The sequence below is a fragment of the Thalia democratica genome, chromosome 2 (assembly GCF_965202585.1).
Source record: "Thalia democratica chromosome 2, ktThaDemo2.hap1.1, whole genome shotgun sequence".
NCBI lineage: Eukaryota > Metazoa > Chordata > Thaliacea > Salpida > Salpidae > Thalia > Thalia democratica.
The window spans coordinates 50,868,692-50,882,410 of record NC_139166.1 but is presented as its reverse complement, the minus strand read 5'-3'; the positions used below and the strand labels follow the sequence as shown (position 1 = coordinate 50,882,410).

The 13,719-nt window shown below is 25.1% G+C and overlaps 1 protein-coding gene across 1 annotated transcript in view; it reads left to right on the top strand.

Moving 5' to 3' along the window:
- The first annotated feature begins 11,077 nt into the window (after positions 1–11,077).
- LOC145849950 (ubiquitin carboxyl-terminal hydrolase 15-like) overlaps positions 11,078–13,719 on the top strand; it is a 32,058-nt gene continuing 29,416 nt past the window's right edge. The window contains exons 1-2 of the mRNA XM_082955078.1: positions 11,078–11,259; positions 11,492–11,622. Of these exons, the coding sequence (XP_082811204.1) occupies positions 11,121–11,259; positions 11,492–11,622 (270 nt within the window). The 5' untranslated portion in view covers positions 11,078–11,120. The remainder of the gene's footprint in view (positions 11,260–11,491; positions 11,623–13,719) is intronic.

Genomic DNA, 13,719 nt, shown 5'->3' with positions numbered 1-13,719 from the left:
GGTTCTGTGGTTGATAAATATCTTAAAGTGATAGTTTTCATCCCTAAAAATACAAATATCCAAAAACAAAAGTGAAGGACAATGTTAGTTTTTCTTATTCAATCAAAAGTTATGAATTGTCATAAACTTTCCGAAACTTTTATGGACAAGAGCGCACAACTTAATGATTCCTAAAAAATCCTGTTAGGATGAAAGGCCGAAGAAGGTTCTTAAAGGTGTCCTTCTGTTTTATAAGTTGATTTAGTTTGCCTTTTTTTTGATAAGTTGTGAAATGTTGTAAACATTTCTTTATAATGAACAATGTAGTTTTTATCCATTTTTTTAGTTTCAAAATGATCAAGTTAAGAGGCTTTTTGAATACTTGTAAATTAACTGCATCCTATAGAAAAGTACAACTTTTCGCAACTGCATATAACTATCAAATTGTTTTGTATGCAAATGAAATATTCGAAATGTTAATATTATAAATAAGTTACTACCAACCTACAATTTTTTATATGAATTTATCTAAAGTAGTTTCCCTGCAGTTTACCAATTTCAGTAAATTAAATTTGTACCTTTAGTTTGTTTTATTCAACAAATTTAAACTTAAAAAATTTTTGTGTACGTAGTTGTTATCAACGTATTTGTTAAATTAAAAAAAAAAAATTGTAAATGTTTACTTTTGTGATCATTCAAGCTCTAAATTATAGTATAATTGCAATTGCTTTGTAAGCATATCTGCTTTGTCTCGTTCTGAAAAGATTTATAAAATACGAGAAAAACGCAGAAATGGTATAAAAAGCCGAACATCGCGAGACAAGTGCGTTTCGTAAGGACAAGCGTGTGTAGTGAGTTTTTTAGCACTATTTTTGGTAATGTTTGAGATGTATTTTTGAGTCGCTTGTTATTAAGCATTATTTGTTATTGGGCAGTGATTTATATTCTTTACGACGTCACTGATTTTCATTTAGCAAGTCACTTAGTTTCTTTTTTAAGATCGTAGATTGTTTATATTGTAAAATAAATTGTGAATATTAATTCGCATTTGTTTACCAACTTGAATTTAACCTAGTTAAGCTTATAAGTTATACTTCTAGTACTTATTTATAGGCTGTACATCTGAAACTGTTGCATACTAAAATATTAAAATTATACAAAAAGAATAATACAAAAAAGTTGAATTTTTAAAAAGGTACACGGCAATTGAAGTTCCGACATTTCTAAATGAAAAATTATGTATTGTTGTCAACTTTCAAACTTAACAAAAGTTGTTTAAAAAAATGAATTGTATGTAACCTTGTAGAAGACAATAAAAACATTTAATTGAAGCATTCAATTGTCATAACACAGAATAACCTGTAACAAATCTATCAACTATTTTTACGAACCTTTGTTGAGTAATAATAATAATAGTAATAATAACAATAAAGTTTCAGAATTAAAGGTTAGTTGTTGCTAAAAATCAGTATGAATCTCAATTCGTTTGATGTCAATCTCTTCAACAAGCTTTGTTGAAACACTGATAAAAACAAGAACATTTTATTTTCAACCACTGAGCATCTCGTTTGCTCTGTGTATGCTTCTAGTAGGTTCTAATGGAACATAAAGGCTGCAGCTTGATAATGCACTACGATTTGTAAAACATGAACAACTTCTTTCCAATCTTAAAGCGCTAAATGGTGTACTCAACTCCAACTCCGAAGGTCTACAAATTAAACTTGCTACTTCTGTCATTCCATCGAGATCTTTCAAAATGATTGCAAAGTATAAAAGTTACATTGAATCTGCTTTTAAATGCTGCCAAATGCAGTCTTTAGACTACATGAACAATGCAGACGGATCGAAAACTGTTATCAATGACTGGATTGAAAGTTGTACTAATGGAAAAATTAAAGAGTTGTATAATGACTTAGACTCTGATACAGTATGTGTTTTAATCAGTTGTATCTACTTTAAAGTTGATTGGTATGACAAGTTCAAGTCACGTAACACTAGAGATGCCAAATTCTATCGTTCAGTAGAGAAAACTTATAGAATTTAAATGATGACACAGAAACACTGTTACCCGTATATCACAGCTGACGAAAAATGGTTCAAGTAGGTAAAAGTTCCTTACGAACAAACAGGTTTAAGAATGCTGATAAATTTACCTGATAAGTGATTTGGATTGAAAAATTTAATCAAAAAACTAAACGTAAAAAAATTGAAAACATTAAGGAAGATAAAAATTTCAATAGTAAATACATCTTGTTGAAAATGCTAAAGTTCAAAACCGAATATGAAGCAAACTTGAACAAAACTTTATGTTCGTTGGAAATAAGAGATGCTTTTGTTGAAAAAGCTGCAGAATTTAGTGCAATTTCCATGCAACTTAAAGGACTTTATGTGGATGAAGTAGTCCACAAAGCTTTTGTTGAGACAAGTGAAGAAGGAACTAAAGCTGCTGCTACAACTTGAAAAAGGACTGCTCGTTGGTTTGCTAAAAGATATCCAGAACCAATTTATTTTAAAGTTGATCATCCGTTTGTATTATGATAGTCCTGGACAAAACATTAAAAGGTATCCAAGTGGTGTGCGACTCGATAACTTAAATATTTTTTGTGCACCAGGTCCTACGACCAAACATTTGAAATACTTTTTTAGTCGTTCTATGAACAATATTCATGATTTTACATAAAAATTAAACTTTATTCATTGGTGAAAGTAACCTCATTTTATTGAAGTTTTCGTGAGTTGTTACTTTCACATACGTTGCTTGTTTAGTTTATGCTGTATTGAGAAGTTGTATTTGAATCTATCCAAGATTTTTGTTTATTTCCCTAAGTTGTTTATGGGTTGAGTTCTTTTTTGTATATTTGTGAATTTGAAGTGTTAATAAAACAAACACATCAGTGTTGTAATTTTATACATATATAAGTTATAATGACAACATAATGACAATAAAGAAAAATTATATACTTAATTAAAGTTTGAAAAAAATTAAACATAAGAGTCTTTAATGCTGTACTCTAGTAGAAAGTGATTATAAAAAAATATGATGTCAAGTTAGAATTTTTATTAATTTATGTTTGAAAGTTTAAACATATTGTATATTTTGACTATACAAACTACCAAATGTTTAAAACAAAGTTTAATAAAAGTTTAATACTCGTTTGATATAGCTAGTATATTTTGTTAATGAATAAATATTGGCTTAATTTGTAGTAAAAATAACAAAATGAAGTTTTTTAACAGCCACAAAAAAAATTTATGCTCTAATAATTAACAAGAACAATCTACACATTGATACTAACAGCATTTCGCTACCCCTTAAAATTTTGTGTTTGTCATTTACATAAAAAACTGGATAAGTTAATTCTCTGGGTAAAGTTTTCCTGACTTATATTGTTTTTATTAAATTAAGCTTAATACTTATGTTGCAGCGAGTCTCTTTTTGTTAATTAACTTTATGCACAATTAACTTGCTACTTACTATTGCCCATTACTGGATGTTATTAGTTAATGATTTTACATAAAACAACAGTGCAAATTAATCTTTTTAATAAGTCAACTTGGTGAAAACAACTATTTCTTTCAAAATCGTGTAGTACTTTAAAGTACACGTTAAAAATGTATAAACTTGTCCCTGTAATTCTTTCTAACTAATGTGCAAAAAAGTACTTTTGGCTCGAGAGGTTAAATATTAAAAATTTGAGCTTAATTCATATAACAGACAAAATTCATTAGCATCCGACTTGGATCCTTTTTTAATTATGTAACAAAACTTTACAATTAATAAGTTTAATTTTGCTAAAGTACGAAACTTACGTTATATGTCCTGGACTAGAAGTTAAAAGGTATCCGTGGTGTGTGACTCGACAACCGAAAGGTTCTTTGTGCACCAGGTCCTAGAGCCAATTCAACGTTTTTTTTAATCGTTCGATAAACCAAAAAACATATACTTTTCTTTTTAACCGTGGCCTCATATATTTGAAGCATAACCTCAACAAAAAAAAAAGAGCAAAATGTTTATTTTAACCCTTTAATCACTGAATATCAGTTTCAGGTAGAAGTTCTTAGTACAGCTTTAAATAATAGTTCTGTTGCTTAGTTTTATTTATTTTGGTACAACTTTTTACTGTATATTCAATGGTCAATTTATATAAATTTTAAGTATTACTACTAAAGATATTTCGCGATGATTATTTTAAGTTTTTTTTTGTTTAATTAAACTAAACAATTAGTTTTAACTATATTCCAGCAAAATATACTACACAAGTTTTTGAACAAATTAATAACTAGGATAGTAATAAACTTTTTGCTAAAGTTAACTAAACCAGACCAGAATGTACTACTTACTAAGTCTTCTATATAAAAATAATTGTTCTTTAACTTCGAGTTATTGAGTTAAAATATTTCTATTAACTAAAAATATAATTTAAAACATATTTAAAATGACTAAAGTTAATTTGCTATGCCGCTGTTTTACTATTAAATAATTATAGATAGATTCACAAAATATATTCATAGTGTACGCAATAAAGGCTGCGAAGATCTGTATATTTTGCAAGCAGCGAAATTTTCATGAAGTAACAGGTATTTGAATTAATGTCAAGCATAAGTAATAAAGGAAGATTAAATGTTTTTTTTTTTTCCAAAATTTTTTAAAGTTTTAGTTTTATTTTGTTTTTCTGCAGTAAAAAAACTCTGTTTTGTATTATTTTTTGTAATTTAATTTCTGATATCGGAAATGTTAAACATTTATAAGCTAAAAATACTATAACAATTAACAATTAAGTAAAAAAAAATTTAGTTTAAAAATAGAAAGAAAATTTTATAGCAAGTATCATTTCCTTACTCAATTTATGTAAGACCTGTATACCTTAACTGAAAAAAAATATACATAAAAACTTAAATTAAATGCAGGTAAGTTTGAAGTTAATAAATAAAAAAAAACTGTCAACATTGCTATATACTTTTTAAGCTAAAAAATAAATTAATTTAGTTATAAAATAATAGTTAGTCAGCTCACTGAATAATAGTGTAAACAAAAAACAAAATCAGTTTGTTTTAACAAACTGTACCTATCATATCAACATATTTTTTTTACTTTACTATTTTAATAGAAGTTTAAGTTGATATGTTTTTATATTTTCTATATTTGTTTTAGGCTTTTCTATTAGATATAAACGGGATCTGATTTCTATTAACTTATTTACTTTTATCAATAGCAAATAAGTATGTAACTACTTTTAAGTTTAGAACTTTGATTGTTACTCTTGTAATAAGCTAAAAGTATACATACAATAGTAACTAAGACTCAAACTACATGAACTAGATATTTTTTGTGTAAATACTGTCTTAAAAAAAAATTAATAGTTTTATAAAAATTAATATTTTAAGAACTTGATTGAAAAAAGTTTTGATTTTTTAAGTAATAATAGTCCTATTTCTTACACAAGTGTTAAAACAACAAAGCATTAATAAAAAACACAATATTATGACGCTATGAATATGTTTTAGCAAAGTGTTAGCAAAAAATAAATCAAGATTAAAAAATTTGATCTTAAAAAAACTCAGAAATTTGTTTATTTATAAAGTCTTTCATTTGTTAGAGCTTAAATTTTGACGGTAAATTTTTTTTTGGCTTATTTTAGTTAAGTCTAAGACTTGATGATCGAGATTCGAGAGGTCTTTCGTTCACCTTATACCAATTTTTTTTAAGACATTTTTGTTTTTCGTTCATTTTGAATAAACTTTCTATAGTTGATAAAATCATGCAAAAAAGCGTAAAGTTTTTAAAGAGGTCCCATCCCACTACAAAAGTCAAACCCTAATTCAATGGAAATTATTGTGAAAAATTAAGAATGTTTATTTAGAAGAAAAAAAAAGTTCCAAATTAACTTTACAGAAATTGAAAAAAGTAGGTTTTAAAGTTTGGATAAAAATAAAAAGTACCAAATATTGTTATTCGAGTTAAAGTAACGTTCTTGTAATAAATAAATTTAATATTTTTGACAAAACCATTTTTTTGCCCTGGTTAGAGTAAATTTTTTAAACAAAAGCTCTTTTAACTGAAATGGCCGGTTAAATTATTAGATAAGTTATGATTCAATTGCAACAAATTATACAATATTATTATGCCAACAAAACAAACTATTTGTGTGCCGCTCAATTTGTTGAAGAAGTATTATATGATTGTTATATTTTTATGTTTAGTTTTAATTAATTTGTCTTAATTGTGACTCCGGAACCATTTATTTTATTTAAAACATGATAGTAATTAACCATGAAAAAGTTTATTGTTATGAAAAATTTTGTGCTAATAGAAACGTTTGAAACTGATGTTTTGTAACAATTAATAAAAAGAAGAATTTATCATTAGATTTTTATATATTAGCAATAATCAACTTTAAATAACTGAAGTTAAGTATAATAGTTCAACAAATGTTTGATTTCAATAAGTGTATTAGATGTTTATTATTTAAATAAAAAAATGATCTATTTCAAGTAAGTATCAAATAGTACAATATTATATACATTTCTTTCGGAGTTGCCTAAATACCTTGAATTATGGAAAAATCTGTATTTTAACAGTTTAGGCAGAAAAGACTAGATTTTTAAAATTTTGAAAAAAAAAGGATTTTTATTGAAAATCACCTGAAACCTAGAAAAACATTGTGTTAAACAATTTTTACATGGAAAGTAGCAAAGTTTTGATAAGATATGAAAAATTTGTCATAAAAATAAATAACTTTTAAATTATTAATTTTGTTTCCATTAAAAAATACATTTTAAATAGTTTTAGAGTATTTTTTAAACTTGTTTTATGCTGTTTAAAGACAGTTTTTTTTAAAATTTGGTTTAATTTTGTACTAAAAATGGACCAAAAAAACTTGTTTTTTAAAAACCTGGAAAAAAATTACAAATATAACTCGGAAACCCTGTTCTTTTCATAATAGAATAGACTGCAGTCTAAACAAGAACCTTTTATATCCAGAAACTAGTGGTCTATTAGGTCCAAGTATCAGATTTTACCTCTGTAACTATATAAATATTAATGAACAAATATAAACATAGTTCTCATGATATACTGTGATCTGGGTTCAACCAAAATTAGTTTGAAAAAAATGTTCAACCAGGTTTTAGTTGGGTTTTTATTTAAAATAAAGTTTTGTCTTATTCCTATATGGTCTTAATTTAGATTAAGTAATTTAGAACTTATTTTAAATTTTTAAATTTAAAACTAGAAAAAATCTTGTTTTTATAATTGAGATCAAGAAACAGATTTAATTTTTTTATTCTAATTAAATCTAATTGGACATGGTTATGATGGTTAATCTAGTAGACAAATACTAGCAACTTTATTTTGTGGTTCTAGAGGTAAATTTTTGTTGTTATGTCATAATTACTCAATGGATTGACTTATAAAATTATAAAGTAGATTTCAAAAGTCTCAATTACTACAATTTTTACAACTATATGTTCAATAAGTTTGCCTAAAGAACTTTTTTTGCTAGGTCATAATTACAATAGCCTACCGCTTAGGTACGCACTTTAAATACAGCTAAAAATGCTTTTTCTTGGGTATCCAACCAGCAGTGAGTACCTAAGAGATTTTGGTCTTTAATTACCTACATTAAGCATTACTTTTTTTTATCAGTTAAGTTTTTTATACCCTTTTTATATTAAAGTTTCAATCTTGTGGTATGTAAATGTTAATTGTACTATTAATTATTTTTGTTTATTTAAGTTTTGTATGAATTTTTAATATAATATTTCTTATTTCTATGTTTTTAGGGAATGGGAGGGGAGGGGGTAAAACACTTTTTTATTATTTAGTTTTGATTTACATAATAAGTAGCACACTTAAGGTTAAAGAAAACTTATTGTTTTAAATTTTAAATATAAAGTTTTATTAACAACTGAGTTTTAAAATGCAATTTTTGACTTTTTTCAAGTAGAAAATTGTGTTACTTCAAAATTAATATTTTGAGTAGTATTTAAATTACTTATTACAGTACTATGTTTATGTCCAATACAACATATTGCATTAGTTTCAACTGTTTATTTTAATCTTTTGAATTTATAAAAATAAGGTTAAGCATACAAAGCATTTAGAAAGTCTATGTAAATTTCCTTGATTTATTTTAAAAATTCTAAGGAAAACTGCTGTATTAACAGCTAGTTAATATAATTACAAATATAAATCAAATGTAATTATTTTATATAATGACAAAGAATCAAGCACTAACAAGTCCACAAAATTAGATATTTTTAAAAGTAGTAATTCACTAATATTGCATAGCTGAACAAATATAAGTCTTTTATTTTTACTATAAAAATGCTGATTTAAAACTTACATTTTAATGTACACTTGTTGGCATACTTTCACCAATGAAATGATATTTTGATTGATTGATTTGTTTGCTTCCTTATTTTCATGACACACCAATGTTTTTTTTTTGTGCCATTATGAATTTTAATGAAATTTTAATCCCTTTATAAACTAACCTTTGTATACTATGATCTATGGGAAACTTGTTTGAATTGAAATTCAATAAAACTTTTTTTTTTTTTATTAATTATATGCTAGAACAAAATATTTGTCAATGAACAAAAAAAGTTCAAGTTATAATTCAGCATTTATTAAAGGTTGTCAAACTTTGAGGCTAGCAAAGGCATTTTTTTTTAATAATTATATAATACGACTGTTTTTGTACTCAGGCAGACTCATGCTTGTTTGCTTTTTCAAATCAAGCTAGTTAGAATATATTCTATAAATGTCAGACTATTTTTTTAATTTTAAATCTATTTTTCTCTAAAATTGTTTCTTTATTAAGTCATTTTGTTATTGATTTAATATTTTTTTGTACTGAATCTTCATTAACAATATAAAAAAGTTTTTAACTTATATTAATAGATAATTAAAAAAAATCACATAAACTCAGACAGACTAGGCTAGCTTGATGTAATTCAGACTATTTTTAGTCACTTGGACTAGAATTTTATTAGAAAGAGTGGCATCCCAGCTAGGCAGTATGGGGGTCCAACAATTTTTTTACAAAAAAATATGATTAGACTTTATATGAAAGCTATGATTATATGCTATTAGATACTTTTTACAAAAAGAAAAAAAAAAACTTCTAAAAAAGGGTTAGTTTTGCAAGGTTGGCAAAAAACTTTAAAACCTGGAATTTGACAATTTAGGCTAAAAAAACCTAGAAAAACTTTTTAACAATTTTAACATGTTAAGTAGTAAAATTTCGATTTCACTCAAACAATCTATTATATATAATTTTTTTTTGTTCTTATCAAATTTTTTTTAGTAAAAAACACAGTTGAAGTAACTTTATAGTATGTTTTCAATGTTTTTATACTATTTAACAAAGTTTTTACCTTAAACTTAACTTTAAACTGAAAATAGACCCAAAAATGTGTACTTTTAAAAATCCTGGAGGAAATTTTGAAAACCTGGAGAAAATTAACCAAAAATATTTGGCAACCCTGGTTGTGTAAAAAGTTTCCAGTACAAAAGTATGGAGGAAAATTTTATCATTGCTTTTTTTCTTAGCAATTTTTTAAAACCACTGAAAATTTATCATCTTCTTCATTATTTTGTCAATTAACCTCAAATTTTAAGGAAATGTTCCTTGCACTAATAAAAAAATTCTATTGTAAGTACTAAAAAAAAATAGTTATTTTTACAAAAAATATATTCTAAAATTAAAATTTTTTACAATCGAAATGTTTATTATTTAGTTAAGATTAAACTGAGAAAATTTTAGAACCATTGCTTTAAAAAAGACAAAGATAAATTTTTAATGAAATAATTTTCTTTTTGCCATTTTACTTTGCTCTTTCCATAAGGAACGCATTGAGCTCTCCAAGTTTATACCCTTATGTCTCAAAAACTAATTTGAATTTTACAAAACGGTAAAATGCAACTGAAAGCTAAATAAAAGATCTTTTAAATAAGGTCAACATTTTTGAAAGTGGATAACCTTCTATGGCCTTAATTATTCTCTTATTTTTTTTTGATTTAAAGAATATTGATCTTTACTTTTGGATCACTAGTGATTCCTACAAAAGACTGCTGGTCTAAAAAATAAAATCTAAAAATGTTTCTTCAGTTTAAAAGTCAAAGTTGAACAAATTTTCTAAATTTGTTTTCTGTTTTTTGTAAAAGAAAGTATTTCACAAAATACCATTTATTAAAAAAAAAAAAAACTGAAAACAGACCTAAATTGTACCAAACGGGTTCATACTTGCCTGAACATTTTTTTTTACAACCTGTTCAAATCAGAGCAATTATAATTGAAGTTCCATTAAATTAATTTTTTATAAAACCTTACTTTTTTGCTTTAATTTGTCATGACCAGACACTTAATGATTTTGTTATTGCACTTACAATCACTAGTTATAGACAATACTCAAAATCTGGCAACTATGAACTTGATATCTTTGTTTTAAGGATGAATGATGAGTGGTTACACGGCCTTTGTTGTAGCAAGTAGGTTTTTGTAACAAGTAGGTTTTTAGCAACTGTTTTGTTGGTTGCTCAAGATTTTTTGGAAAAAAAATTGTTTGTAGGTAACATTTTGACTCTCAAGGGATTTGTATATTTTTTTTAAATATACGTATATTTTTGAGTTGTGGCCCTGTAAACATTTTTTAAGAATTTGACTTTTTTAAATAGTTTTGAACTGATGTGTAATATTTTTTACAACATGTTTGTTTAGCTTAGATCTGCAAACTGCGTTCCCTGACTTACTTTTTAGCTAAAACTAGAATTTTTATTTGATAAAAGTTTTTGTGGTATTAATTAAGCCCTTAAATAAATAGTACTAATTACTCATGGTTTATTTTTGGTTATTTTATCACATTTTTGGTCAAAATGCTATTTAAATATCTATTTTAATGGTTTTATTAAATTCAACCCGCTAACAACTTTATTCAAAAAATTTGACTGGCTACTTAAAAAAAGGTTTCAAAGAAAAAAACAAGTTATGCTTTGCTTAATATAATTTGAATTTTTTTACTTAAATAATTTTTTTTTATATAGTAACACTTGAACTATTTACTTTATTAGATATGAAATAATAAATTGTATGAACTATCTAATAATTATTTAGTATATTGATGTGAAAATTTGAATTATGTCTCGCTACAATATGAACTGGTCCCAAAGAGGGCATGATATTTACATTGTTTTCAAAAGAGGTGTTAAGTGCCAGCTTGATTTTGACAAAGTTGAGGTTTCACTCACTGATCGATCCTGTATGATAATAACTCCTGGTTTATTACATTTTATACTTCTTTAATAACAAAAACATACTTTTCAATCATGGTTATTTTTTTAAAGCATTTAATTCCAATTGTAGTAGTTGATTGTTTTAAAAAACATGCAATAAAAATTGATTGAATTTTAAAATACATAAATAATAATGATAAAATGTTTATTTATTTTTTGGCTTATGTTAATAGCTACTAGATTGTTGGTAGAGTATATTAAACAATAATCATTTAGATGGCAAAAAACATTGCTGGAATTGGTTTTTGGAGGTAAATTCAAAGGAATCTCAGAGAATTCAAAGTTCTGAGTACCTTATGATCATACTTCCTAAAAAAGACACAACTCTTTACTGGCCTTCTTTTAAAGTTGGTTTGCGTCAATTTACTGAGTGTAACATAGTTAGACATTTATAGTTTATTTATTGCTGCATATCAATAAAAAATTATTAGTATTCTGTTTAATATAATCAGATAGTTCAGTTGCAATAAATTTTTTGAATTGGGTTTAGAACCATTCTTGTGTAGATTCTAATTTAGTTGAATATATATTTTTTATTTTATTTAAAATAAAATAATAGTTAAACTGTGAAACTTAAACACTGGAAAATATATACACATGACATGTTCAAACTAGATATTTAAGGCAAAATTTACTCATTTCAAAAAATTCCCTAATTTTATACTTTTGTTTTCAGCTATATAAAAACCTTATTTTAAGTACTTCATTTAAAATATTTTTACTATATAAAAAGTTTTACTGCATATAATTTTTACTGTATAAAAATTTTTACTATGTAAAATTTTACTATGTAAAAATTTTTTGATATATGTTCAATATTTATACTACTATATAAAAGTTTTAAAGTTTATGTTCAAAACAACACTTATTTATTTCAAAAACTGGCATTTTTTAAACAACTATAGCTACTGTTTTTAAAATTTGCATTTGGTGAATGATATGTTATATCAAAAACCAAAGTAAAACGAAACCTTTTGGTAATTGTAATTGGATACTTTAAATAAGTGCATCTAGAAAAAAAAGGTGTCCCAAGAAACAGTATTAAACTATTTTAATAAAAGAGTAAATCACATCTACTACCAAATTAGATTTCTTATAATTCTTTTCTACAATGAAGATGCTTTAGTTTAATTTTATTTCTATCAACTAACAACAAGTTAATTAATAATTGATATCAACTCAATACCTAATAAAAAAGAATTTTATTAAGTGCAGAATAATATAGCTCTTATCAAGGTATAAGCTTTTATATATTAAAAAGATAAAAGTTTATACCTTGCTAAGTGCTCAGTCTTGTAAATAGCATTTATACAAGTAAAATACTATAATGATAAACTGATAAGAGTTTAAAACTAAAAAGGATTATATACTATGCTTTTAAATTAGATAATTAAAATATTTAAACAAACTAACAAACTAAGTTTTAATTAAATTAAATGTATAACACTTTATAAACTTAAACTATTAGTAATGTGAAAACAATAACATACTTAAAGCTAAAATAAAAAAACTTAATACAGATAAATAGTTATTGTTTGATTAATTAAAAATTCTTTATATTTTAAAATAAAATTAGACTAATTTTAATAAATTTACATGCAGTTTCTATGACATATAGGTCTAGATCTTTTACTATTAGACAGGTGCTCTAAATAATCATGATTTCTAATAACAGAAAGTGATTCAAAATGTATTTAATATCTATATCAACATGCAATTGAAATGGCATTACATCAGTAATATCTTTCTGGGTAGCTGATTCCACGCATTATACATTCAAAATGGAAAGAACTAAAAGTAAAAACAACAGAAGAAGTTGCTTTTTATATTAGAAAAAAAGTACAATTTTACAGACAACATTTGCATATTTTGTGTAATAATGACGCCATAATGCATCAAAAGCAGTCACAAAGTCTATAATTTATGCCTTCAATTATAAGCTTTCATTTAAGATATAAATTATAAGTCTAGGACACGTATAAGTGATTTTTTTACTGTTAAAGTCAAGAAGTCGAAAAATATGCGACTTTTGGGGTTGAAATTAGTTTTTTGGGCAGCATTTTTTATTGTGCAAAATTTAATTTTTTTTTTAAGATTCTTCTTAATAAATCCAAAACACATCCAAATCATACCCCCTCATAAGATTTTTACAATATGACTAAAAAAATGTGCTGTACTCCCTACCCCTAATAAAAAATAAAACAAAAATTAAAGTGTCAGGCTTAGCAAAAAAAAATTGTAAAACAAACTACAGGTAATAATATCTATTAAGGGCATAGGGGGGGGGGGGTAAACACCCTTTTTTTGGTTTTTGATCTTGTTTTATATAGTTTTTACTAAGCTACAAGATGCTTTTTACAGATTTTAAAAATTCAAAATAATTTTTGGTTTATAGCTGGTCAAAGTCGGAGGCAACAATAGGATCCTTATGGGAGGCGCAAACT